This window comes from Amblyomma americanum, chromosome 10 (assembly GCF_052857255.1).
Source record: "Amblyomma americanum isolate KBUSLIRL-KWMA chromosome 10, ASM5285725v1, whole genome shotgun sequence".
NCBI lineage: Eukaryota > Metazoa > Arthropoda > Arachnida > Ixodida > Ixodidae > Amblyomma > Amblyomma americanum.
This window is the reverse complement of record NC_135506.1, coordinates 1435679-1462829: the sequence shown is the minus strand read 5'-3', so window position 1 is coordinate 1462829 and position 27151 is coordinate 1435679. Positions and strand designations below refer to the sequence as shown.

Below are 27151 nucleotides of genomic sequence, written 5' to 3'. Positions count from 1 at the left end.
GAGCCGCGTCTATGCCTCCTCCACTGCGCGCGCGAATGCATTTTCCACCGCGTGCGCCCCAACGCCTGTCAAAGTTTGCCCTGGCGAAGGAAAAGTGCTTATATATATGTAGACATTTCTTTTTGCGCGGGAAATGCTCCTTGAACTGCAGGCGTGGCTTCTGGCAACGTCTTCGAAATTCGAACAGATCCATATTGCTGCCGAGTGAATGCGAGGCAAAACGGAGAGGCGCTCTCTTCAAGGGCGAAGCGGCCTCTTCAATTGTGACTTTGCTCCGTACACCTTTCCTTGCTATTCGCAGGGGCGTTACCATATCGCTCGGATATTATTATGACTAGTGCATAACGTATGTACTTAGTTCATTTGTCATCGTCTTTGCAGGCTAGTGTCTGTAAGCGTTGACATTATTACAGCTGGTGAGCGAAACATTTTCCTGTGACGTTAACTTTATGTCCCGAGGCAAGAGTCATTGCTTAAAGAGATTAAATTTTACAAATTGCACTTTAACATCCTGCAGCGTGTTGGGATTAGTCACGGCATTTTAAACAGTAAAAATTCAAAAACCTGGAACTTACCTTATGACCCTCGTCGTCGCAAAGATCTGGAAAGAATAGAAGGTTAGCGTTAGTTTATAAATGATCTAAGGTGAAATGCTTTGCAGCCAGAAAGCACGCAGCGGCAGAAAAGCGCATCACCGTACTGTTTTCGAAGCATTGAGGGTAGGCATGATAGTATAAATATACTCCGGAGAACACTTACAGTATAAAGGGGTAATTTCCTTCCCTAGTTGCGAAAATGCTGAATATATTTCTGTGTGGCAAAATGCGTCATTGAAAAGCGATTCGCACAATTCTGAAGGAGGAAAAACTTTGCATTGAGTTAAATTCCTGGAATGTGGCGAAATATATAAATTAAATTTAGACACCCGGAGCTCATTTAAGCTCCAATTATGCCTGAAGCAAGTACAAATTTTCTGATAATCATTCGTTTCATTCAATTTTGTGTCATGTCGGTGCCCTTTGTTGGTGCCTTCGATTTGCGTTTTTTCTAAACAATAGGATGTTTTGTGAAATCTCCAGCAGCAGCCTTAATTTGAGTGGCGTTTGAAACGACATGACCTTGGCTGAGGGAAATACGCAAGACGTTCTAATGCTTACTTCAGTTTTATGTCTGTCAGTGCTTGCATCAGTTACGTGTCTGTTCGCTTTTCCTTGAGAAGACGGGGCAAAACGTAGTCGTCCAATGCAAGCTACGCCTTCATTACCTCAATACAGGAATGTATGAGTATTGACCAGAGTATTGACCCGTGTTCTTAGATCATAGCAACAAAGTTTGCGGGTGGAATTTTCAGAGACGCGTTTAAAATAGTCCTTCCATCCCGAACGCCGGGTTAAATCTGTGGCAACTGCCACTAGTGGGAGCGTAGGCAACGAGCGCATCTTTGCGAAGACCGTACCCCTTGCGGACAACCTGTGCAGAGCACGTGCCGAGAGAGTGTCACGGAACTCGCACAAGGGCGGGGGGGGGGGGGGGGGGGGGATTGGCTATGGAAGGGTGCCGTGAGGAAAAGGGCGAAGTAGGCAAAGGAACCGGGACGCTGGCTTCACCACAAGCAGAATAGGGACATTTAGCATAGCGCCTGCCGCTACCGTATCGCGCTCCACCAGTGCTCACGAGCTAGGTGGTCAAGATGCGTCTGGCGTGCTGAGCCTAGCTCACCGGCACGTGGCGCCATCTGGAGCCCTCACGGCGATTTTGATTGGTCTAGACGTGGCAGGAGAGTGGGTGTTACGTACTGCAGTTGTCCACAGACATGTCTAGAGTGCTCGAGCTCCGTGCCGTCTGCGCTCCGCAGCGCGCAGAGCGACGTCTAGCGGTAGCGCCTGGTTCGAGATAGTGCATGTCTGATGCTCAGACGATAAAACTCAAAGAGGATAATACTGAAAGCTGTGGGCCAGGAAAGCTTTCAGATACCTGTACATAAGGAATGTTGACACGAAATGGATAAAGCGAACTAGAAGACTAGCAAATATCTGGACAGCAGTATGAGGGGAAGGGGGTGGGGGTGGGGGGGGGGGGGCAAGTCAGCAATTATCGGTTAAGAAAAAGGCTAAAGAAACAGGGAGAGCTCTGTGAAAAACAGGGATGGTGACGAAATCGGCACTGGGAACATACAGGATCTTTAAGCAGGCAATTGCCAAAGAAAATATCTATGATAATTGTAGGGGAAGCTCTTTGTTGTCGGAGGCCAGGACGGGAGTTTTGCAGACTAAGGCATATAGAGTGCAGGTTGTGATGATGCCGCAAGATCACATGACATTAGGCGGCCCTGCCTCCTAGGCTGCTCTCAGGGGACCACCTGCCAGGGTCATGCCCGTTATTTTTCGTTCAGCACGCCGATAACGGCGCCTTTAATGCTACCGCGTTAAAAACAGGGAACAGTGCCCTACCGCAAACTTCGCGAGGCCGACAGAGTCCGTCGATGAAGACCGAGCCCTCGGGACAGAAGCACCCTTCAACCAGGAGGTTCTTGCAGTCAGCCTTGTGGTAGTGGGCCTTCACGCCTCCACCCTTGGCAACCTGGTCGGGTCGGTACTCGGCGTCGCAGGTCTGTGGACACCCGTCGTGGCAGCTCGTGTAAGTGGTGTCACCTGGGCACGTGATGTCTGCACAGACCCAGGAAGGACATCGCCCCGCATGTAGGGAAGCGCTCACCAGAAAGTTGAAGACGTAAGCCGTCGGAACGATAGAAACCTGAGTCTGGCGCGCTATTCTCAAAATGTCAGAGAAAGTCAGTGGGATAAATGCTAGCGGTAGGTTAATGTGAGCTACTTATTTGGAACATTTCTTGGGAGGTTACGATCTCCGATGGAGTTTACGAGTCTGATCGGATTCACAGAAGGAGAGTGCGCGGTGATTGCAGAAGGTAGACTGTTTCTTTAATGTGAAAGCATTATAAGCTCAGTTGTGTCCGCAGAACTTGTCCGCAAAGCGTGTCCGCAAAATGTGTCCACATGATGACATGACTCCAGAATAATGAATGTGTAACAGTTTAATGATAAAGCCGCGAGACAAAATGACTTTCAAAACATTAATTACGTGTCAAGATAATGACGCCACACCAAAGTCGCGTGACAGGATGTCTTGCAAATTTTAGAGTGAAGACGTCACGCCAAACTCATATTACAGAATGACACAAAATTTGGAGTGATGACGTCACTTCGAAGTCATGTTGCAGGATGACACAAAATTTGGAGAGTGATGACGTCACATCCGATCTGAGTCACAATCGCTGCCAGGTACCGGCAAGATGGAAAAAGGAAGAATGACTGAGTGAGAGACGCGCTGAGCAAAACCGCGTGCGCCGAAGCAACGACGCTGGTTTGAGGAACAAATATCGCAGATGCAGACGAAATCTCTGCGATGTCATAGCTGGTTGATCTCAATGCTGTGGCAGTATTCTCGAATACATTTACCGAAATTTTGAGCAACCGTTCGTTATACAGCATTCTGGGTGGTGTCATAACATTTCTCTTTGCATAGAGCTTGAAAGTTTTAGTCCAGTTAGAGGCTAACTAGCAATAGGGGTTCGGACCAATCACATATTCGCCTTAAATTGTAGGTTTTCTGAGACTACGTTTTTCCTTAAGGCGCGGTTGAGGTGTCCAGCGAGATGTCGAGATATGAGAACTACTGCGTCCTTTCTTTTCCTCAAAACACATGCTTTCGCATGCCCGGGCTAGCAAAAAATCTTTTCCTTCCTTTTTATTAATATTTTAATAAAAACAACTTACTTCTACTATTACATTCCTCCACGTAAGCGGAATTAAATGCCCTCAGAAGTTTGAATTATTAGCAACGAATAATGCACCGAGTATTGGCTGTAACTCTCAGCTTGAATTTGACACTAGAAAAAACGCACGTGCAGGTGACCATAAAAGTTTTCGGAACGCGTACACCACGAAAAACGCCAATTTCCTAGCTGGCCGGAAGCGCAGCCAGGCACTGAGAGGTGCCGAGTGCTGGTCGCGCTGGGAACTACAAAGCCGACCCTTCGGTTCATGCCTGCATGCCTACGCTGCGCAGTAATTAGGCTTTGTGGCAATTTTCCTGTTTCGAAAACTTTTGTAATAAAGAAGTAATTACTCACTATCATCCATCCACCCAAGCGCAGCCATACGGCTACAAAAGAAAGCTCAGAAGAGCGTGTTCTGGGGCAAGATCGCTTTGCATGATAGAAATGAAGTGGGCGCGAAACAAATACCGAGAAGAAACACAAACGACGACTTGCAAGCGTTTGTCAGTCATCGTTTGTGTTTCTTCTCGGTCATTGTCCAAGTTTTGGGCCCACTTCATTTATATAGTGCAAAGAAAGCTATAAGAAGTTCTCAGAAACTTTGTAGTCAAAGAAAAATTCGTCCTTGTCCAGGGTTCGAAACCGGGACCACCGCTTCACCGGAGCAGTCGCTCTACCAACTGAGCTAACCGGGGTGGCAAGCTTATGGTATACGGCGAGAGCGAATTGATTTGTAGCCGTATGGCTGCGTTTTGGTGGATGACAATGAGTAATTACTCCCTTTTTACAAATCTACCCCACCTTGGGGGATTCCCCTATACATTTGGAAAAGATTGTTTGCACTTGGAGTTATTGATCAATTCGCTCTCGCCCTACCATAAGATTGCCGTCCTGGTTAGCTCAGTTAGTAGAGCGACTACTCCGGAGAAGCGGTGGTCCCGGGTTCGAACCCCGGACGAGGACGAATTTTTCTTTAGCTGCAAAGTTTCTGAGAATTTTTTTTTAATTGGTTTTGGGGGAAAGGAAATGGCGCAGTATCTGTCTCATATATATCGTTGGACACCTGAACCGCGCCGTAAGGGAAGGTATAAAGGAGGGAGTGAAAGAAGAAAGGAAGAAGAGGCGCCGTAGTGGAGGGCTCCGGAATAATTTCGACCACCTGGGGATCTTTAACGTGCACTGACATCGCACAGCGAAGCTGTATAGGTTTTCTTTGTAGCCGTATGGCTGCGCTCGGGTGGATGTCAATGAGTAATTATTACAAATCTACTCCCCCTTGGGAGACCCCTAAACGTTTGATCAAGTGCAAAACTTTTGTGGGCGCCTGTATGTTGGTTTCAGTGCGAGACCGAAAGCCGCGATTAAAACTGTTCTATATCACACAGCGCCGCCCGATGGGGCTGCCCACGAGCGCAGCGCAGCAGCAGAAAAGAGCGCTCACTGCAGTATCGCTGTATGTAGCCGTCGTCGACGTGCACCCCGGCGCGGCAGCAGGCGTGCGCGTACTCGACGAGCGACGCGCACGTGGCCGAGTTCTCGCTGACGCTGAGCGAAGTGTCGTGTCGGCACTGGTCCAGGTACTTGGACACGTCCACCAGGTTCGGGCACTCGCCGAACACCGACCGGTCCAGCATCTCCGAGCAGGCGCCCGGGGCCGGGGGCTCGACGGGCGGCTCCTGGAACCCGGACGGGCAGTGGGGATCTCTTCCGCATCAACGCCCGCTTTTAACAAATATGGAGGGGGAACGAGTGCACGCAACGACGGCATCAAAGTGAAAAGAGTGGAATTTCGGGAACAGCGCTTGTGTGCTGTACAAGGAAGAGTCTGAGCTGTGCCCCTTCCACGCGCACACGGGCCAAGTGAACGGCCCGCGGGTTTTTGGCAGCGCCCCAATCCCACCTCTTCTTGTTTTCTCTATTTCCCGACAAAGCATTTTCACTGGCTCGCAGGGTGACGTGATGATTACGGTAACGCAAGAAAGCTAAGGGATTGCCACTATACGACGAAATGGACCGTGTAGACACGATGCCGGAATAAATAAATCGGCGAAATTAATCGACATTTACGATATTACCTCTCCCCTATCCTCTCTTCCTGTCCCCTCATCTCTTTCATTTCTCCATTCCGCCTGCTAACCTTTATTTCCGCTGCCCAAGCTCAGGTGCTTCAGGATCGATGGTAGATGCCGGGGCAGCAAAAATGTTATCCTTCATTTTTATTATTATTTTAATAAACCACTACTACTACTACTACTTTCTTAGGCGGTCGTATGCCCGCGCCTGCACCACCAATATCCATTTCATGGTGTGTATTTGGTCCACAGAGCAAAGCGCGGACGGAGCCACCTAAGAAACAAAAGTTCCCCGAAATCCAATGAGGGTTACTACGTATGCCCTTTTCTCGCCTTTTATATTTCTTATAAACCGGCAATTTTCATTCCCAAATTCAGTATTATTTTCCCGCCTCATGTGCAGCGCAGTGCCACAGTCATTGCTGGCTTTTCCATTCCATGCAGAGGGTTAAAATTTTCAGTTTCTTCAGCCCTAAATTTTGAAGAGACGCGTGATTCATTTTAATCCTTAGGCTTCACTTCAACCCATTATTCTTGTTCACAATCTCGTTCAGACATTCTCAGTAGACGAGCGCATTGCCTTTGTTCTAAAGGCACACTGGAAGTGATATGCAAATGAGGAGAGGAAGAAAAAATCGCGTAAAAAGTCATTAGCGAACGATGCTGCAAGGAAGGATAGAAAACACTAATCAGATGGGAAATATTAAATTAAGTCACGCATGCCGTGAGCCCGCAATAAACCTCTTAAGCGTGGCGACGCACCAGGATTCCCTCTAAGCGGAGGCCGAATTGGAGAAGACGAGTTCCATCCGCGCGGTTCATGCTTAGCACTGAGCTCCCTTGTCTGGAGCCCTGCCTTCTGTGCTGCGGCAAAAGTCGGATGAATAGCTGCTTATGAGGAGGCCGACCAGCCCCCGTCGCTAATTAAATGACCGCAAGGAGAACAGGCTGGCTTCGGAGGAGATGTTGCAAAATTCGTTAGCGGGGCTTAGGAAGCTTAGAAGGCTGCATTTCTGAAGACCGCGGCTAGTGCTCGCGATGAATCTCGCTCGCAGGCGGCGACTTGAGCTCTAGATCGACTGCGTGCGTTACTGTTTAAAGAGAGAGAGGAAAGGGCGAGTGCTACGTTATGTCATTTACACCTCATTTCCCACGTGCGCTTATTTTCCTCCAAGGCGAATTCCATGCGACGAACAAAAAGTGCGGCCGAGTTGAGCCGCTTTCATCGCCTTGTGTGAAATGACCACTGAAGACAGATTGAAGTTGGCCTGATCACAAAGAGACAACTATCGCCGAAAACTAAGCTTGTGCAAGCTGGAAAAGGCCGGAGAACGAAATACAGGTGTCGCCATCTCAGGTAAATTCCGTAAGTAAAGTGCGATGCGTCAATACAGGCCTCCGGGCGCGGATCCCGGAGGTTCGGCTACACCGCCCCTAGTTTCGAGACGGCGGTCTCTTGGTGCGTACGTCACAAGTTTGAAACGACTGGCAGGAAAATTTTGAACTGCATATTTGTCAAAAATAAATGCGTCTTTTGCTGCAGGGCGTACATTAACATGACCTGAAAAAGCGACAAAATCAACTTCTACAAGAAAAAAATCGAATGAAGCTGTCTTCAGTGTGCAGTTAATATGAGGAATAGCGGCACTTTCTGGAATGAGGGAACTTGTACGGCTTGAACGACGCGCGCAAAACGAAGCAGACACCACGCGTGCGTCTGGTTACAATTTTCGCCCTGACGAACCGCATCGACTGAGCAGCAGCCACACTGAACATCCTGGAGGCTCTCCTGCTGCACGAAGGAGCCGCGTGACGCGAGAGGTGACGCACGCAAAAGTTGGATACAGGGCGTAGCATTCTTTTGCACTGCCTCTGCTGCCTCCTCAGCAGGTAGTACTCACGATGCCGGTGAAGTTCATGACGCACTCGTCAGACGAGAGCTGCGTCTCCCAGCTGCAAAGGAAGTCGATCATGTCGTCCGTAATGGTGCCGTCTTTTTTCTTCAAGTCGTCGTCCGGCTGGCCGTTGCAGTTGCCTGCGAGAGCCAAGGGACCACTGCACTGAGACCCGGCATGCGCGCGTTATGAAGTTCTCCAGGTCCGTCCTCTCTCCCCTCTACTATTGCTGCCTGTGAATTAACAGACGCAAGCAATGCAAGTCCAAGTGTTGCCTGTTGGCCGAGTTCGTGATCGATAATAATAGAGCAGCGCGTAACAAGACGGGACACAAGGAGGAACACAGAACGACACGAGCGCTAACTGTCAACTGTTTATTTCTTGCCGTTGCCCCATATAAATACATGAGCCACCGCATGACATCGGAAAGAGCAATCAGGTCAGCTGATACAAGCAATACAACTCAACCTTTCGCTGGTTGCCATCGATGTAGAAAAGCGAGCTATTTTGCTTATAGTGCCAGTGAAATGCCGCGCTCACACGCTTGTTGCCTGCACGTGAAATATTCAGAGCCTCAATAATCTCTCTAACATGCTTATCATTGTGGCGGTTGATAATTTGGCTCTTTTCAAACAGGGGCCTGCGCAGCTTTGGACGGCCCCGCTTCTTAGATCCATTCTATGAAACGGGGCCGTCCAAAGCTGTGCATGCCCCTGTTTGAAAAGAGCCAGAGTTCCCGAGACGAGTTCAGATTCCTGTTTAGTGGACCGGTGGTAATCCTGCCTTCGCATTACATGCCCTGCCCAAGCCCATTTCTTCCTGTGGACTTCGACTAGGACGTCATTAACCCACGTTTGTTTCCTCACCCACTTTGCCCGCTTCCGGTCTCTTAACGGTACACCTATAAATTTTGTTTCCATCGCTCGCTGCGTTGTCCTCAAGCTGAAACCTGCTTAACTTAAGTTGAACCCTTTTCGCTAGCCTCCACGTATCTGCCCCATAGCTGAATACCGGTAAGATACGGCTGTTGTATACGTTTCTCGTGAGGAATATTGGTAGCCTGCTATTCATGATCTGAGAGAACCAGCCACATGCGCTCCACTCCATTCTGATTTTTATACAGCGTTATTTCCTTCTCATGATCTGGATCAGCGGTCACTGCCTGCCCTGAGCAGACGTAATCCTTTACAACTTCCAGCACCTCACTGCCGATTGTGAACTGCTGTTCTCTGGCGAGACTGTTGAACATTATTTTGGTTTTCTGGATGTTAATTTTTTGCCCACCATTCTCCTCTGCCTAATTCATTGATCATGCTTTGCAGATCATCTACTGAGTGACTTAGCAAGGCAATATCACCAGCGAATCGCAGATTACTTAGGTATTTTCTATTAAATCTTATCGGCAACTGTTCCCAATCAAGGCCTCAGAACACCTCCTGTAAACCGGCGGCGAATGGCATTGGCGAGATCGCGTCTCCCTGCATGACAACCCTCCTTATTAGAATTATATTTCTGACTTTATGGACAACCATGCTAGCTGTGCAGTTGCTATAGATATCTTCCAGTATTTTCATATAAGGCTCTTCTATACCCCGATTCCGCAATGTCTGGATGACTGCTGAGGTTTCCACTGAGTCAAATCCACTGTCGTAACCAACTGGGGGGATATATATATATATATATATATATATATATATATATATATATATATATATATATATATATATATATATATATATATATATATATATATATGGTTTGGTTATATTCTGCGCATTTCTCTATAACCTGGTTGATAGTGTGAATATGGACTATTATCGAGTATCTTTTACGAAACCATGCCTGACATGTTGGCTGATTGAAGTCTAGGGTTGTCATGATTCTATCAGCGATTACCTGAGTAGACACATTGTAGCCAACGGACAATAAGCTGATCGGTCTGTAATTTTTCAAGTCCTTGGCGTCTCTTACGAATTATGATAATATTTGCGTTCTTCCAAGCTTCTGGTACGCTCAAGGTCATAATGCATTGCGTAATTAGGGTGGCTAGTTATTCTAGCACCCTGTTAGCACCCTAGCACCCTGTGTTAGTTATTCTATCTGCCCTCCGTTCTGGAAGAGATCTGCTGTTGCCTGATCCTCTCCAACTGCTTTCGCCCCTTTGCACTGCTCCTAAGGCTTTCTTTGCTTCCTCTTTTGTTGCTGGCGGGAAGTCCCATTGATGTGCGCTACTGCCTCTTTCATTAACGTCCCGATTACATTCGCTACTGTATAGATTTGTGTACAATTCTTCGGCTACTTTGACTATCGTAACAATATTTCTAATGGCAATGCCCTCTTTCTCTCTTAACGCATAAATCTGGTTTTTGCCTATACCTAGTTTCCGCTTCCCTGTTTTTAGGCCACCTCTGTTCTTAAGAGCATGCTCGATTCTCTCCATATTAAACTGCCTTACGTCGGCTACCTTGCGCTTGTTCATTAACCTTGATAGCTCTCCTAGTTCTATCATGGAGGGTTAGACGCTTTCATGCTTATGCGTCTCTTCATCAGATCTTTCGTCTCCTGAGAGAGCTTGCCGGTATCCTGTGTAACCGTCCTACCGCCTACTTCTACTGCGAATTCCGTAATGATACGAGTCAGGTTATTGTTCTTTGAACATTAGGGTCGTCTTTCCCAGTAAACGCCGAATATCTGTTCTACAGCGATATCCTGAATTCCTGTACTTTCCCTCTTAACGCCAATTCATTAATGGACTTCTTCTTCACTAGTTTCTTCCGTTCCCTCTTCAGGTATAAGCTGATTCGAGACCTTGCCATTCTGTGGTCTCTACAACGCACCTTTCCGAGGACGTCCACATCCTGAACGATGCCAGGGTGAGCGCATAGTATGAAGTCGATTTCATTTTTAGTTTCACCATTGGGGCTCTTCCAGGTCAACTTCCTGTTCTCTCGTTTGCGGGAGAAGGTATTCATGATCCGTAAATTATTTCTCCCCGCGACCTCTACTGATAACTCCCCCCTGCTATTCTTGGAGCATCTGCGAGAGTCGTCCACAGCCTGGTCTCCCGCCTGCTTCCTGCCTGCCTTCGCATTGAAGTCGCACATATGTGCAGTGTACTGTGAACGTACACTGTGTGTGAAAAGTAAACGTGTGAAACTGCGCAGTCGGCAGAAGGCGTCCCGACCCAGCAACACTCGCTACTCCGATATCGCAAAACCTGAGCACCCTTCCGTAGAAGCAAAGCACCACGTCGCGGAAGGCTCGCGCTCCGTGTGCTCACCGCAGAGGCCCTCGGTGCGGTTGAAGAAGCTCTTGGAAGGCACGTGGATTGAGAAGGCGGCACTGATCTCGTTGTAGCGCACCTGGACGCCCAACTCGCGGAACAGCACCACGGTCACCTGCTGTCCCGGCATGGCGAACACGGTGAGGCCGTCGCCCTTCCAAGGCAGATCGCTGGCCTCGTACTGCTTGCCGTCGATCACCGCCTGGGCAAGGAGCGAGACGCGTGGCAGTGTCACACACTTCGGCGGTGACAGAAGACGCAACTACAATGCACCGGGCTCCCGCGGCGGCAACCTTTATTCCACCGTCCTCCTGTCCCGTCCGGCCCTCTCCGTGCCGAGCACCCCTTCTGAGTTTCCTCAGGGGACTTTCCGTGACATTGACCGCAACTAGGTGTGTGTGTGTTGCAGCGGACGCTTTCGCCACTACAGCGCCCTAAAAGCAATTAATGGAGAGTTTTGGCATAGCGGAGACGTACTTACGTATACGTGTACCAGAATGCGCGGCCAAGCTGGGCGCGCACCGGCCACTGCGCGAGCGCAATAGGGATCTGAAAATACAGTGTACGTCTACGCCAATATTTACTCGATGTTTTCACCAACGCTGTACCGCCTATTCGACATCCGGCTTTTGCTAGCCTACCGTAAAGACCAGAAAGGAGACCTGTCATACTTTATAACTTTGGCGAAGTTGATAAGAAACAGACCTGAATACAATACACGATAGCTTGAACACTGGCCAGTGCCACATCCTCATACTAACGCTTTTCAAATGTTACGTCATCGCTTACCACGCCTGCTAAACAACAACATGCGCGGTAGCATTGATTTGTATTCCTTTCCCGTTTCACGACTGTACCAATATTTCTGCGGTATTTGAACATGACCGAAGTTGTTGCTTCATCTGTCTTTCTTATGTATTATTGCGACTACTTTCGAGGTATATTGCTATTGCTAAATTATTTTTCCGTTGAATATTAACCTCTGTAAATTGTGTAATCATGCTTCCTTTCTTCCTCAAGGTTTATTTCTTAAATTATTCTTTTACTGTTTTTTGATGCCCATGTTTAAACTGTATTTCCTAGTTTTGTGCTTTTTTCTTCTATCGCATTTGTGTTTGATGGCTTAAATTGAGCCAAATCTGTGTTTTCCTTTATTTATTAGTGCAGTGACTGCCGCTGCTGCTCTCAGACAGAGTTTAAAGCCCGTCAAGTGGCTCTGCGCACCTTTTGCCTTAAATCCCCCATAAATTATATATAAAGGAAAAATGCAATTCAATTCAATAGGTTAAAACTAAAATTCTTTAGCATAGCGCAGTTACACTAGTGCACACGGTAGGAGATTTCTGGATGCTGCGCATGCGCTGCGACAGCAAACAACCGGTTATTCAGTATGCATTTCCGCGGTTTGTTGAAAATCTCGGCTCTCTAACGACTCGCAGGAGGAGGGAACAGCAATCGATGCACACAAGCACAGACAAAAACGCGCACGTGCATAAGGGGCTCCGAAGTGAGTCGTATTTAGGCGACGCGGCAAAAAACAAACAAATAAAAACACTCAGTGATGGCTCACAGGATACTTGTAGTCATTGCGCATCGTAATCTGAATAGCAGTGGAGCGGAGCTTCCTTCTCCTGAAAGGTGCTGCTCTGTCTTTGTTCGCTTGGTTACAGACACCTTTAGTTACCCTGGTGCCGTTACCGTTACAAGAGTAGCGGAAGCCCGCCCTTCGCCACTGCGCACGCGCTGACGGGTCCCGATGCGGCATGCGTGCGTGCAGCTGCCGAGTACCTGGCGCCATCTGGCGCCCTCAAGGCGATATGCGCATGCACACTCGGGGAGCGCATGCACCGCGCGTCGACAGTGCGTACGCGCTGATTGGTCCGGGCGCGGCACAGGCCTAGTGTTCCTGTATATGCTCCCGTAGGAACACTAGACGGACGACGGACCCGCCACTTCTCGCCACCTTGTGCCATCTGGCGACCTCAGGGCGATATGCGCACGCGCAATGGCGACCCTGCGGAGACTGTCCACGGTAACGGCGCGCGATATGCTGTAACTCTCTAGTCACACGGTGGGCCAAAGGTGTCTATTACCATATCGTCTCGGCATGACGCTACCTCCATCCCTCCATACGGCAAGAGTTATTTTAGGCCGCGTCGGGCTCATGGTGGGAGTATGCACGTGCGCGTCACAAAGCAGGCTAACACGTGTGTCGACATATATGGCCTCACCGCGAGAAGGGACAAGCGGTCGATTACCCCCCGGAAGGCAACAAGCTGAGCTAGTCGGAACGCGGTAATGATAGGAAAATAGGATGGAACGTCGGGCTAGCCAATAGGCCGGGCCTTCGTGTGGTGCGTGATTCCCTGTCGCCTAAATAAACACAGTCACCACTCTGCCTTCTTATTGTTTTTTCGCATCGTTTCCTGCTCACAGGTCTTGGGTCAAAACAAGCGTGCCTGCCTCTGCGCTTTTGAACGGGGCTTCAGCATTGGTCTGAGCTTTGACTAACCTCCGAAGTTGAATTCCATAAGCTATGGTGATGAAAAGACCTTCTGTTGTACGAAACTAGGCAAAATCTACGCGTTTTTATTCAATCACACGTCGTCCTTTGCGGCATTCGCCGCCTCTTAATCGCGTACGATGCGCGTAAATATACATGACAGTTTCATTTATAATAAAACGTTTATTATCAAAGTGACTCAGAAAAATCAGCATTGAATCTAAAATAACGAGATGATGCCTTGGACAAAAATAACTGCTGGTTATTTCGCGCTATCGCTTCGAAAGCAAGTTCAAGAATTCTGCGTCCTCGGTAAATGAGAATTTATACATCATCCTCAAGGTTTTACGGAAACCTCCTTCGTTTTCCTGCAATTATTCAGTTTCTTCGGGTACTTGTGCACGGCATGAAACCATTGCTTACACTCTTCTTGCGGCTCCTGGCAGACTGAGGTGCTTTGGAGGCTGTGGCATTCGCCTGTTCAGGGTTGCCAGATTGGGCTGTTAATAGGCAAATTTGGCTACTTTTTGTCCGAGTTGGCGTCAGAATTTTTCTTTTGGCTATACGGCTATTTTTGGGCTACATTTTTTCCAGCACTTATGCAAAAAGGAAAAGCAAACATAATCGTTATCTCTAATGAATATTTTGAGTGATTCTGTTGCTGCCTTTGTCGGCTTTGTGCCCAACAGCCTTTACACAAAGGGCAAAAAATGCCAGGTTGTCAAGTGTGTATGCCTAGTTAGTTTGTGTGCTACCCCCACATCGACTGTCTTCTATATAGTGTACTAGAATTCGTGTACGTCAAACTTTCAAATTGGGCTCATATTCTTCAAATGGGCAGCAAGAATACGGGGAAACGTAAGCCGGCCCTCGGGCGATGTCGCTAATAATTATTCTTGATATAGTCCGAGGTGATGGCCGCAGTGCTGGGCACGTTGTGATGGCCACCTTGTCGCACAGACGCCTACCAGCTTGTGTGGGTCAAGATGGCTCAGCATTGCATCTCTTTTGCTGTGACTCAGTGGGTCATACACTGGAAGGCCACTTCGAAGCAATGAAAAGTATAGAGAATGCGGCTACGCAGCAAGAGCAGTGCACATTATTCGAGATATGCACTGAAGAGCAAAATTTGCTTTTCTTGAATTTGTAGGCCCACTTATCGGTGAATTTGAGTGAATGAACCAGCTCCTCTAGTGCAAGGCCCCGGTCTCTGTCGGGATAAATGAGAAACTTATTTCCTTTGTGAAAACTCCGATGGCAGGAGTTGCCAGCAGCTAGGCAGAACGAGAACGCCGAATGGAAGCAACGCCTATTACATTTCAGGGCATGTGATCTGGGAGTTCTTTTTTCTCGACAGCCCGGAAATGTCTTCCCTCAGCATATGTGACAAGCGTTTCCTGCTGAGTAGGTGCCGCAGAATTATTTTTGCCTGCATTAAAGGTACACTGGAGAAGGCTTCCTGTGAACCTAAAGCTCCTGAGCGACTTGCGCATTCCCTAACCAAAAAGACGCAAAGTACATCTATTGTGTCCATCGTTCATTCGCTGATTTTATAGCACCAAATTCAAATTATGCAACAGAATCTGCGAATCAACTGCTCAAAAGCAAAATCGACGATCTCGCAGACGATACCCGGTTCAAAATGATTTATGGGTAAGTGTGAGAAATGCAAAAAAATTTGGAGACAAGCCGACGCTGCCACTGATGAAGTTGAAGGTCACTGACCATGTGGAGGTTACGACCCGTATGGGTTCCGAAACGTCAGTCGTAACCTTGACATGGTCCGTAACCTTCAAGTTCATCAGTATCATGGCTGACCAGACAAACTTTCGTCGAGCCCCATAGTCTTTGTTCCCACTGATGTCTGAGCTGGCACTCTCTTTGTTGTCGCAACTCTTACGAAACACCGCCGTTGAACGAGTGTTCAGCCAGGTCTCGCTCACTAAAACCGACCTGCGAAATAATGTCTAACTAGGATTAGGAACCGCCCCTCCACGTGAAGTTTGGCTTGGCCAGAAATGGAGGCTGCTCAAGACGCCTGAGATCCCTACTTTCTTTTGTAGATTGTGATAAACTGCGTGCTAGCCACCATCTGTACTAGATTCTGTCTTGCAATTTATTGTAGTGTTTCATTTATTTTGTCGTGTTCAGTGAAGTTGTCGTGAGGTGTAACTATACTGTATGGCTGAATGCATACGACTGCTCAGAGAGAGTATACTGGGCAGTGCTACTTGTGCGTTATTTTTGTGTTTTTATGCTTCGAAAAAAAATTGAAACACAACGTTTGTGATGAGCACCACATTTGCTCAATCAGCCTAATCATGAATTACCCTGCAGGCCAGCTTTGCGCCACTTCTAATTTTATTATGTACATATACTTTCGGAAAACAATTTCTTACGGCAAAGGAGTTACCCTACAAAAAAAAAATAATAAAGCTTTTTGGCTACTAAAAATTTTCGCTTTTGGCGAAATTGGGCTACTACGATGACTAATCTGGTTACGTGCGGTTGGAACTATCTGGCAACCCTGCGGCTGTTTAGCCCAAGGTTGCGGAATCCAATCGCGGCCGCAGCGACCGCATTTTTATAAGAAGCAAGATTCGAAGGACGCCCGTGTGCCGGCTGATATCATTGCGAGACCCAAGCGGTCGGAATTAACCCACTGCCCTCCACGCATAGCTGCTTTTGGACGCGCAACCTCAGACAGCACACACCTCCGGCTATTGTAGCCCACGTGCGAGCGGGACTCTGCTCCAATAAAATCCGCCCGCCACTGCCTTCCAGCTCTAAATTTTAGCACGCATTCATTACGGCGCCCAAACACGTTCTTCGCCGCGAAGCAATTGTCTGGCCGGAGCTTAATCGCAGACGAGGTTCATCGCTCCCGGCGTGCGCGCCATTAAAGGGCCTTTAGGGCAAGACGTGACGCCGCTGCAAACGACCCCCCTTTTGTGTAAGGGCCCTCGCGCGTAATTCTACTCCTGCAAAGCTAATGGCTAACCTGGTCACGTGCAACACAGCGGTGAACAGCCTCGAGTAAAAGGCCGCGCTTTGTGCCTTCCCATCTATTTTTCTGCGGTCGGCGCTTCCAACGAAAACAGTTGAAGGAAGATTGTTCTCCGGGTAGTCCTCGAAAGCAAGCCATGGCGACAACTCCGCGCCATGCGACGATTTTTGATTCATATTGCAGCGAAGAAGCACACACACACAGAGAAGGAACACGCAAAAAACACGGACGAACGCTGCGTGTTCCTTCTCTGTGTGTGTGTGCTTCTTCGCTGCAATATGAATCAAGAATGTTACCAACTTGCCCAAAAACGTGTTCTACTCATGCGACGATTAAATGCTCCCGTTTTGCCACAGCCTGCGCCCTTGGACGGCACGCTCTCCTGTAGCGCATTTCTTCAAAACGCTGCGAGGGCTGTATTGCAAGCATCACGTCCTGTGATTTTAGTCAACGCAACGACAGAGAATTTACTGCCTCTCACGTGGGCGGCCAGATAGTTGCGTTTGAATTAAATTCGACCTAATTCTTCCTTTCTTCTTTCACTCCCTCCCTTATCCCTTCCCATACGGCGCCGTTCAGGTGTCCAACGATATATGAGACAGATACTGCGCCATTTCCTTTCCCCCAAAAAACCAATTATTATTTACGGGCATTACTCATGCGAAGAATTGTGTCGACATGTGGTACAGAGGTACATCCTGCTTCCTGCTCCAAGTGAGTCCACTAAATGTGCGGAATGGTAAGAATTTTTATGATGTTTCCATATACGACCACTGGGGATTTGCAGGTAACTGTGCATGTTCACGAACATGCGCTCGTGCTCTGTAGTTTTGTCACAGCTGCGAGTGTAAATGTCTCCATTGACTCACGCGATGTTCAATATTAGCGACCGAGAGATGGCGCCAGTTGGCGATCTGATCATCGTAGCTGGCTTCACTCACCGGCTTGTGCCTCCTGATATGGGCCACGTGCTCATTGTGCTCGACATTGAGGCCCAGGATGCAGGTGAGTCTGTCCTCGCACTTGCCGGTTACGCCGTCCACAGTGAAGCGGCCCTCGGAGTCCGAGACGAGCTCGAAGTGGCCGCTCGACTGAAGCTGGAACTTCCAGCCGTCGAACGTCTCGATTGTCGGGTCGCCGTAGCCCGTGCACACCTCTGCATCGCGCGTCAAACAAGATACACCCGCTAACCTCGTGTTCCGTTTCCTCAAGAGCACATATTTGCATCAGTAGTCCGTTATCTTGCAAAAAAAAAAAAAAGGAAAGGCCTGGGACCGGGAAGAAAGGGCCGTCCATTAGAAAGCGGCTCATTTTATGCCGTGTAATAAACAGTGCACACAAGGAAATATTCGAAAGCAATGCGCAAGCCTGCTCAACTAATCAAACGCCAATAGCTCGCTGAAAAGACAAGGCGCCTAGCTGGCTCAGATATAGAGCATTTGCGTGGAGTACATGGGACGCTTTGCGCAGGCTTAAAGTATGCTTGGGCACTTGCAGCATCTGGCCACATGTTTTCACTTAAATATAAGTGGGCGGATTATGCGGGAGACCAAGGGAAGCGAAAGTGGCTTTTCATTCCGGTGGAGTTGGCAATCGATTCTTCAAGCGCCCTACCAAGCAAACAAGTTATACAGCGAATGTTCCTTACGTGAAGACGTCAGCGTGCAAAATTTTGCTTCTTATGCGAGAAAATTCGTTTTGGAAACCGCGCAAAATGTAACTCGACACCGATGAGCAGCTTATGTCTTTCGAAGAGCGAAGGGAAGGTTCGAAAGCAGCGTGACTTACTGTCAGCACACTCGTCGGGGTTCTTGCAGACGTCGCCGTCGAGCACAGTGCCGGGCGGACAGAAGCACCCGGGGTTGCAGGCCTTCTTGGTGGCGCAACCTACTTCACCGTTCAGGAAGTTCTGGCATGTCAGCTGACAGTCCGGTCCACAGTCCAGCCAGTGCATTTCCGGCGGGCAGTCCGGCACTGTACGTTGAGAGAACATTCTTCAGTGAGCAGAACAGAGGCGCCTGATGTGGACTTATTTTTACCTTCATAGTTTAGGCGAAAAACATTATTGTGGAGTCAGGGTCAAATGAAACGCGTGAACAGGCCAGCGGCAGTGCGAAGAGCGAGAGAGAAAGATCCTCTCAGAAAGAGGCTTTCTATTAACGCTGCTGATTTTCCTTTCGAAGGCGCGAAGACGTGCTGTCGAAGCGTTCGTAATCAGCTCTGCAGGAGGCAGATTTCGCGTCGACGTATGTCGCGTAAGTTTTACGCACGTGCAAGAAGTTGAACTGCCGACACGCCAAGCTAAGGTTATGTACGCATTCCTCTCGTCAGCTGGCAGCCTCATCGCTGCGGTATGATCCAGCAAATAACGAGGAGGGTTGTATACGTTATTCCGGGCAGCCTCGTGCCAAGATGGCGCAGCTAGCACCACCCCTTCTTCGATAATCCATGCCCCGACTAGCCCACGCAGCAAACATAAGAAACAAAGAGGACAATAAAAGTGCTCTCACTCAGTCAAATCACCAACTGTCACCTTACGTCATACCAATTAAACTAAAGTTCTCAACAGCTAACAAGACGAAAGCGGAAGATAGTAGACACAGGAAAAGCACTCTTAAGAGGATGAACAGAGCGCTATTCCGGTGTCTACCTTCTTTTTCAACTCCAGGATCCTTGGACATCAATTTTAATGGCGAGATAACTACGGAACATTGCAAACTACTGTTACGTAAAATATTGAAGGTAATGGTACATTGTTCTTAAGCGTAGCAAAATCTTCACTCCAAAGTTTGTCCACCGCTCACATCTAGTAATTAAAATTGACATAAAAAACCAAAAGGGAGCTTTTCGGGCGACAGCAAAAAGGTTAATAGAAAAGAAGGCATGCCTGCCGAGTAGAGATGTGCGGAGGTGTTGATTGTTATAATGGAATCTTACTATATATGAAAAATATGCATTCACGAACAATTCCCCGTTTAAAAATGCACTTTTCCAGAATTTCTGGGTACGTGTACTACGGATCATTAGAAGCTCACTCAACTCGTCTTACTTTTATAACAACTAAACCTGCCTAATTAGGCGAGGGGGCTTAGACCAGATAATAAAACTGCCAGTTCAAATGTTTCGCGGAGGTGCAAGAGCTAAGGCACACGAGAAAAAAATAAGACTGTGAAAGGGCACAGCACCTGTTCGTCTTCCCCGCTAGCATGTTTGTCTCCTTCGTTCCGCTGCTCCTCAGAATATCAGCAATGGCCAAATGTTCTACGCAAGCGCCCCAAGGTGGAGTAGATTTGTAATAAAGGGCTGCGCTCGGGGGATGTCAATGAGTGGCTTATTATTACACTATCAGTTATGTACCAACACCGAATAGAAACGTGGAGTAACCGGGCGTAATCTGTCAGGCCGAGTAAGGGTACGTTCGACGCACCGCAGCCGTAGCGGAGCCTCCATCCCTGCAGCTGCTGGTCCCGGTCCTCGATATCGCATTGGGTGACCGCATCGAGGTAGGCCTGGCAGGCGCACTCTGACTCGCTGCTCCCGTTGCGCTGCAGGCACTCACAGGTGGCACTCAGGCAGTTGGACAGCTGCGTGTCCAGGCCTGGACACACGGATAGGGGCTCTTCCCTGAGAAAAAGGGAAAGAGTAGATGTCGAGGTGTTGTTGCCGTCAATCAATCGTCAATGTACGCGGCAATGGGCTCAAGACACATCGGAACATCACCTGGATATCGAGTTGTGAAGCCGTGGTCTCGAGAACAGGTTGGTTCGACCACTTCAGCTACTTGAGACCATGCTTGTAATTAAACCGATCACCGTGTGCACCCTGTAAATCTCTGTCGTACGGCCCAGTTCACGCGCCGACTAAAAGTGAGATGGAAGCCTTTCGTTTCTTCATAACCTGGCCAAGCCTGAAGACGCGAAGTACAAGGAAATGGGTATCGATTGCAGCACGAAATACCTACATTTATAAACATTTTATTTATACCTATACCACGCAGAGATTTAAAGTTCGTTCCATCTCTGTCGTCACTGACACCTGCGCGAGAGAATGTTGCCTGACGAGCTTGGGCCACCTGAAGGACAGGGCTACGAACCTCAGCTTATTGCAGATGGCGGCGGCCGCGATGAGGGTTTCCTTGGGGCACTCCAGGGGGCGACACTGCTGTTGTGCGCCAGGCGTCGGCCAGCTATCGCCAAACTCCGAGGCAGTGATCACGTGCACTCCGGACGGCGTCACGAAGTCGTCCGTGGGTTCGCCGTTGAAGAAACCGCACAAGCCGGCAAGGGTGCCGTTCAGCGAAGAGTCCACCTGCGGTGAGCGGACGATTTATGCGGTGCCTTTGTTTTGCCTTTCTTCAGTGCAGTGTCACATTGCCCGAACATTTTCGAGTGTTTATTTTTTTGCGTACTTGCAATAGTGTTTTTGCCTTGTCGACTAGGCAAAGCCAAAAGTGACTGGCAGTATCAATGAATAAATAAATACGTGAGCTGCACTCGGTGCAAACTATCCTGCCATTGGCTATGTCCACATATGAGGTTTGTGCCTTCGGGATCTCTTTTCAACCAAAGCAAAGTATTGAGAACAGAGCTAGAGTATCGCGCCGATTGTGTGTGCGGCACGTCTGCGACTTGTGACGAAGCTTACGCGGTGAGCCATTCCTTACTCCCGTGCTCACTGCAAGCTAAATTCTCGTATGGAGGTGGAAGCCCTGCCTAATTATTATTCTTTATATCATTTATCACCGTTTCGAGCGTCGCCTGCATTTCGATTAGTGCAATAACCTAATCACGAAATAATTAGTCCTTTACATTGACGTTACGCAGTGTTACCTTGTGTAGAAAGACGAGATAAACTGCTCAGTGGTTCACGCAGTCGCACAGGACACAATCTTAAGAGTGCCTGCTCCAAGGGCCATTCATACAGTTATTTATTATTTTTATTTCTTCATACTGCAATCCTACACAGGGATTATAGCAGGGTGCGAATACATGAAAAAGAAACAGAAAATACACAATTGGCAGATTAAATAAGAATGAAAAGTTTCAATACCATGCAATAATGAGAAGAAGCAAAAAGCACACTAAAACATGTAATCACAAAAAGTTATCGCCAGATAAAAGGTAAAGTAAAATCAAGAAAAAAGCGTAACGAAACCCTACAAAGGAGATGCAAATAATTTTACGAATGGCTGTAAAACTTCATTATTTATGAGTATGTTCTAGTCGGGAACCGTTTTTGAAAAAATGAGTACTTAAAGGCGTTATTTGTTCGAAAATGAGTTATTGTGAGAATATGAAACTGCCTTGCGGCAGACCCAGAAGAAATGATTCGTACAGATGTTTTCTGGAAGGTGCTGTATGAGAAACGAACGTCCCTATCTTGCACACTTTCAATTTTTATTGATATTAATTTGTGCGTATGGGTACCAAATGACGGCAGCTTAATCTTGCACTGGAAGTACGATGGATTTATATGCCAGTAGAAGAACGCTAGTAGTGCATAGTTTAAGGGCCCTACGAAAAAGTTGTTGTTAGCATTAGATATGAGATAACCTACATTATTATTTCAGTTAAGATTATTCGTAATCCAAAGCCCAAATAATTATTTTGAGACAAATCGTCTAACAAATTTTGGTTGAAGGAATACTGAAACTTTAAAGGTAGTTTTTGCCAGTTATTGGCATACACACCGCTTTTTCACAATTTACAGGCATTTTCCCATGTACCAAGTCATAACTTTGCCAAATGCATTATTCAAAACTATTTCGTCAGAAGCGCTTTTAACACCCCAATAAAGCTTACAATTAATATTTAACAGGAATGCCTTGCACGACATCACTAATATAGAATACAAATAAAAGTGGATGATATAACGAGCCCTGGGGAAAGCCATAGTCCACAGGGAGTTCATTAGAGTGTTCGTTATATAATAGAACAAATTGACAGCGACTGTGAAGGTAGGCTGATATATACTTTTTGAGCTGAAAATGTCGAGGATTTTATGCAATTTAAGCAATTATTTTTGTGAGAAACCATAATAAATGCTCTTGAGAAGTGCATGAATAGAGCGTCCGTCTGGTTAAAGTAATTTATTGATGTCTGAAAATTGTGAATGGCTTCGATTAAATGTGTGCATGTTAAACAGCCTCTCCTGAATCGTGTTGAAATTTACTGAACACATTGTATTTTCCTAAATGTTCTGAAATGTGGTTATGTATAATAATCTAGAGCCTTTTATAGACTGTATAATTTAGGAAAATCGGACAGTAATTAATAATGAGATATTTCTTTACATTTTTATGAAGCGGCTGCAGTGATGTAGAAAACCACATATACATATTTAGCTGACAGTTCTGAATACCTTTTCAGAAAAGTGCTGGAAATTCGATCGGGACGTTTTAGTAGGCACTGAAAATTCCTCGACATTATCATTGTTGAGCTGGCGAAAGCACGGTTTTAATGCGTAAGCATTGTATGACTATGTTTGCGATTTCGTGTTATCACGAGCTTGTCATCAGGATAACGTTCGAACGATTCGAGTTTTAAGAAAAACAATGGTTGCATTACATATAGCATCAAAAAATCTCGCAGGGGAAATGATGAGGTGCATATGGAGTGATGAGTTCATTAATTAGAGCCAAAAATGTTAAAAAAAGTGGGCGGGGCCGGAACGAAAGTGGCGAAAAATTTGAAAACACCGGAAGTGGGTGGAGCTAAAGCATGGCGCCATATCTGGAAAACCATAAGTGTGGACGGAATGAACCATGCCGCCAAATTTGAAAACGAAGCGTGGCGCCATGTTTCAAAACTCAAAATGAGCAATGATTTAACTTGAATAATTAAGGCAATGAATTCAGGCAATTAAGAAATCGAATGATTTGACGTCAATTCTCTCAATCGGATGATTATATGACCAGTATGCGATCGATGATTAATCGATAAGTGATAGTTCGATAAGGGTTGGAGGCAGAGGGGCGAGGAGGCGTCAATGCTTACGCAGTTCAGAAGAACCGGCCGCTGGGCGAATTGGTGCATGACTCGAAGGTACAAGGCGCAGGAGAAGACAGGACGAACGAAGAAGGAACACGCACAAGGCGCTTTCTGTAGTTTATTGCACGAGCTTTATTGCATGGGCGCCTTGGCCGTGTTCCTTCTTTGTTCGTCCTGTCTACTCCTGCGCCTTGAAACTTCGAGAATGCTTACGCATTCCTCCAACGTCGGTGTCGCAGTGATGTCATAATTTTTTTTGTTACGCAATGCTGCACTCACGGCCAAGATGTTATGTCGATTTAATTACAACGCTACTTCATTTCTATTCTTTTTGATTTCTGCCGCGCTCTCGAGAACAGCCCCGATATCTGGGCATGCATGCCATCAAAACCTGCCGCGTCGACTCGCTACTTCCACCGGTAACGAGGGAGCGTCGGCATCTCGGGCTCAGTCAAAGTGCACAAAGACATCGTCGTGCTTCTGCGGTTCAAGACGCCTCCAGTATTGCCCTGACCTTGACGCCGACCCTTCCGCGGACGTCGAGCCTGAGCTCGAGCTTGAAGAGTCGCGAGCGGAAGTAGAGCTGCTCGCCGACCGTCTCGATGACGAACTCGGGCAGGCGTTCGGCCAGCAGCTGCAGCTGCTTGGCGCTGTACTCGTAGTCGTCCACGCGCACCGACAGATCGGTGCCCAGCACGATGCGGTGCCGCAGCTGCTCGATGGTCACCCGCTTGGGACACGCCTGCTCGTCCTCCAGCTCGCAGCTTCTGTGCACTGGGGGACGAAAAGAAGACTGCGCATTGTTGTTGTGCCAAGGTTGGGTGAAAGCTCCTCTCGCGGGGGAATAGGCATGATGGAAAACAACACCGAAACGATGCGTCCTAAAGGCACGCCGTGTACAACGCCTTCGAACACTCCCTACAGGCCGATGGCACGCTGCCCCAGTTAAGGCCACCGAAAAAGCATTCGCGTGGCGCCTGCTTCTTGGGTCTTTTTGTAGTCAATCAGGCACGCACGCACTTAACCAAAAATGTGGGCCTCATGTTAGTCCTAAGGAACACATTTGTTAAACCGGTTACGCCTTTCATATAACATAACAACTGCGCTTGATTGTTGTTATTGCTTCCTCTTTCTAACTTACACATGTGCTGTGCTTAGATTTATATGCACTGCTTTTATAAAATGCATGACCAGCTATTGACAGACCTTTCAAGTAGTACGTGCTGTTACGCACCTCTAATCTGTTACTGTACGTCTGGTGGTTTGATGACCATTCATTACACTGTTCCGGCCCTAGTGTCTTATCCAGATAAAATGCTTTGTAATGCCTACCGTGAGGTGCGAACTCTTGTGTGAACGTACGTGAGGATGTGTCGGTTTTATTGCTCTATTTATTTTTCAGTGTTTGCATAATCGCCACGCCCTACCCTGTAATGGTCACCTGGGCCTCGTCAAGCTAGCCGCATGTATCTGGTGATTCGACATGCATGCTCACTGCAGCACTCAGCACGCTTATAATTGCGGCCGTTCCGTCATTTGCTGAACGAGTGAACAAGGGACACCCGAGGGTCCACGAATCAGCATATTCTTATTCGCTCCTTTGACTAGTGTCGTTTTTCTCGGGCAGTCACACGCTCGCCTTGCGTATGAGAGCGCCCTATCTGCTGCATTTTTTCTTGCCCTATCTTTCGCACCTTTGCATAGATTACTAAACAAATAACTTGGAGAACAAAGCGTGTTGGCAACAGTAGTTGTTACGCTTAGGCTCTGCCGACAGTGGAGCGCTAGCAAAATTAACCACCTTTATGCGTAAAGCATGCATCAAGTTCTAACGCTAAACAAACATTTCTAAGAAAGGAGCCGGTGACGTACCCGAGATGGTGACATTTCCGGTGGCGGCATCGCTGACAAGCACGTGGTCGCAGTAGCTGTAGTCGAACTCACGCCCGTCGAACGTCTTGAAGCGGTGGCCCACCAGCTCGCACTCGGACTCGGCTGAAAGCACGCGAGGCAGGGGCGCTGATTTCGGTCCGACCCAGCACTCGTTGGCTTTCCTATGTCGTGCTTCCCGGGCTTACAATTTGGTGCCTCCTCTTCCTCGAACTCTTTTTACCGTGCACCTTAGCCATCCCACTTAACCCACGAATTCGCGACACAGGTTATCGTAATTATAGTTTTTTACCAGCTGTAAATGTACGGGTGAAAAAGTGTAATGCACCGCCTACTCCGCTTTGTAAATTAGCAAACCAGGCCTTGTTTCATTAATGTAATTGCTGTTGCCATGAGCCATTTGCCAGGGTAAGGAGCCCCAGTTGGTGATTTGGATGTATAGCGGAAACAGTAACTGCCGGCATTCTTGCTTATCGAGTAGCCCCTCTCTCACACAATACATAGAGTACCGAGGCCGCCGACATTAAAGTCGTAGCTCAGAAAAACTCGGTGATTCGCAGCAAACGGATGGGAAGCACTGACGTCTTTATTTTTCTGTACACAGTACTGATTTCTTTGTAGGCGCATTCTAAGTGTTCTTTTTCTGCAAACATCCGATTGCGCCTGACATAAACTATTTTTAGTAGCATGTACACTTGCTTACACAAAAGAATCAATTTGCATTGCAGTGTGCATGCAGCTGAATGATTCTGCAGGTTATTGAAGCTCTACTAATACGTTTCTGTTTAGGAACTCCAAAAGCTTAGCTTAAGGACTCTTTCTTATTTAAGCACAGTTTCAGATACAACAGAGTAAACTCTGCATGATCGTTGTTACAATATTTTTGGCTTATTATTAGATGTGATATTCAACAGAAAAATGGCACTAGGGTCATTTTGCCCGTGCGATCAAACCTCACTTGAATTAAAAGATTTTGTAATGAGGGAAAAGATAGTTTTTATGAGCAGAATTGGAGTGAAACACTTACTGATGGGAGGCGGCGCAATCGCAGGGGGTGGAACACCAGACTCTGCAACATAAAGATTACCGTCTTCGTCTGTTTGAGCAAGTGAGACAGCTGCCGTGTTTCAGCCCCGGTAAATGAGAAACGCTGGCTGTTAAATACAATTGGCGGCTATGTCAAAACCTGCTCACCTGTGTTGTGACTTAGAGCTCCTTTGAACAGGCCAATCAACTTTGAAGAATACAAAGAGCTCTTAACATAACTTGAACGGCAACAGGTGGATCACAGGGAAGAGAGGAAAGAATTCTCAATCCCAGAAATCAATACTAATCGGTGCTAACTGAACAGCGAAGAGCAAATCACTCATCTAAAAATGGAGACTCGTTTTGTTCACCTTCTCAAAATAAGGTGGCGTTTGAAATCACAATAAAAATTAGCAGCACGCTACGCTGAGCCGCTGAGCATCAAATGCCGCTGAGCAGCAATTTCGCTCTCCTTCTCCACGGCTATACCACACTAGCAAACACCCCGCTATATGCACAACCCCACTGTACCTCTGCGCATGCGCACAAAATGAGGGGCACTATCAAGCGGCTCCGGCGCAGCGTCAGACTTGGCTACTGCGCAACGGAGGCGAACAGCTGGGCACGCGCCGACGCCAGTGCGTCTGCCGCGGCTATGACGGCACTCCTCTGGAATGCGCGGACCGGCGA

General features: G+C 47.6%; 1 protein-coding gene across 2 annotated transcripts in view; it reads right to left on the bottom strand.

Annotated features, from left to right (window-relative positions):
* The window catches only part of LOC144106577 (uncharacterized), a 216305-nt gene that overhangs the window by 46933 nt on the left and 142221 nt on the right, over window positions 1-27151 (bottom strand). For both annotated transcript variants that reach the window (XM_077639422.1, XM_077639423.1), the window contains exons 55-66: window positions 26463-26504; window positions 25418-25540; window positions 24060-24319; window positions 20650-20864; window positions 19984-20180; window positions 18345-18530; window positions 17498-17712; window positions 11044-11248; window positions 7770-7903; window positions 5238-5472; window positions 2451-2666; window positions 576-601 (exon numbers count right to left, since the gene is read on the bottom strand). In XM_077639422.1, the coding sequence (XP_077495548.1) occupies window positions 576-601; window positions 2451-2666; window positions 5238-5472; window positions 7770-7903; window positions 11044-11248; window positions 17498-17712; window positions 18345-18530; window positions 19984-20180; window positions 20650-20864; window positions 24060-24319; window positions 25418-25540; window positions 26463-26504 (2054 nt within the window). The remainder of the gene's footprint in view (window positions 1-575; window positions 602-2450; window positions 2667-5237; window positions 5473-7769; window positions 7904-11043; window positions 11249-17497; window positions 17713-18344; window positions 18531-19983; window positions 20181-20649; window positions 20865-24059; window positions 24320-25417; window positions 25541-26462; window positions 26505-27151) is intronic.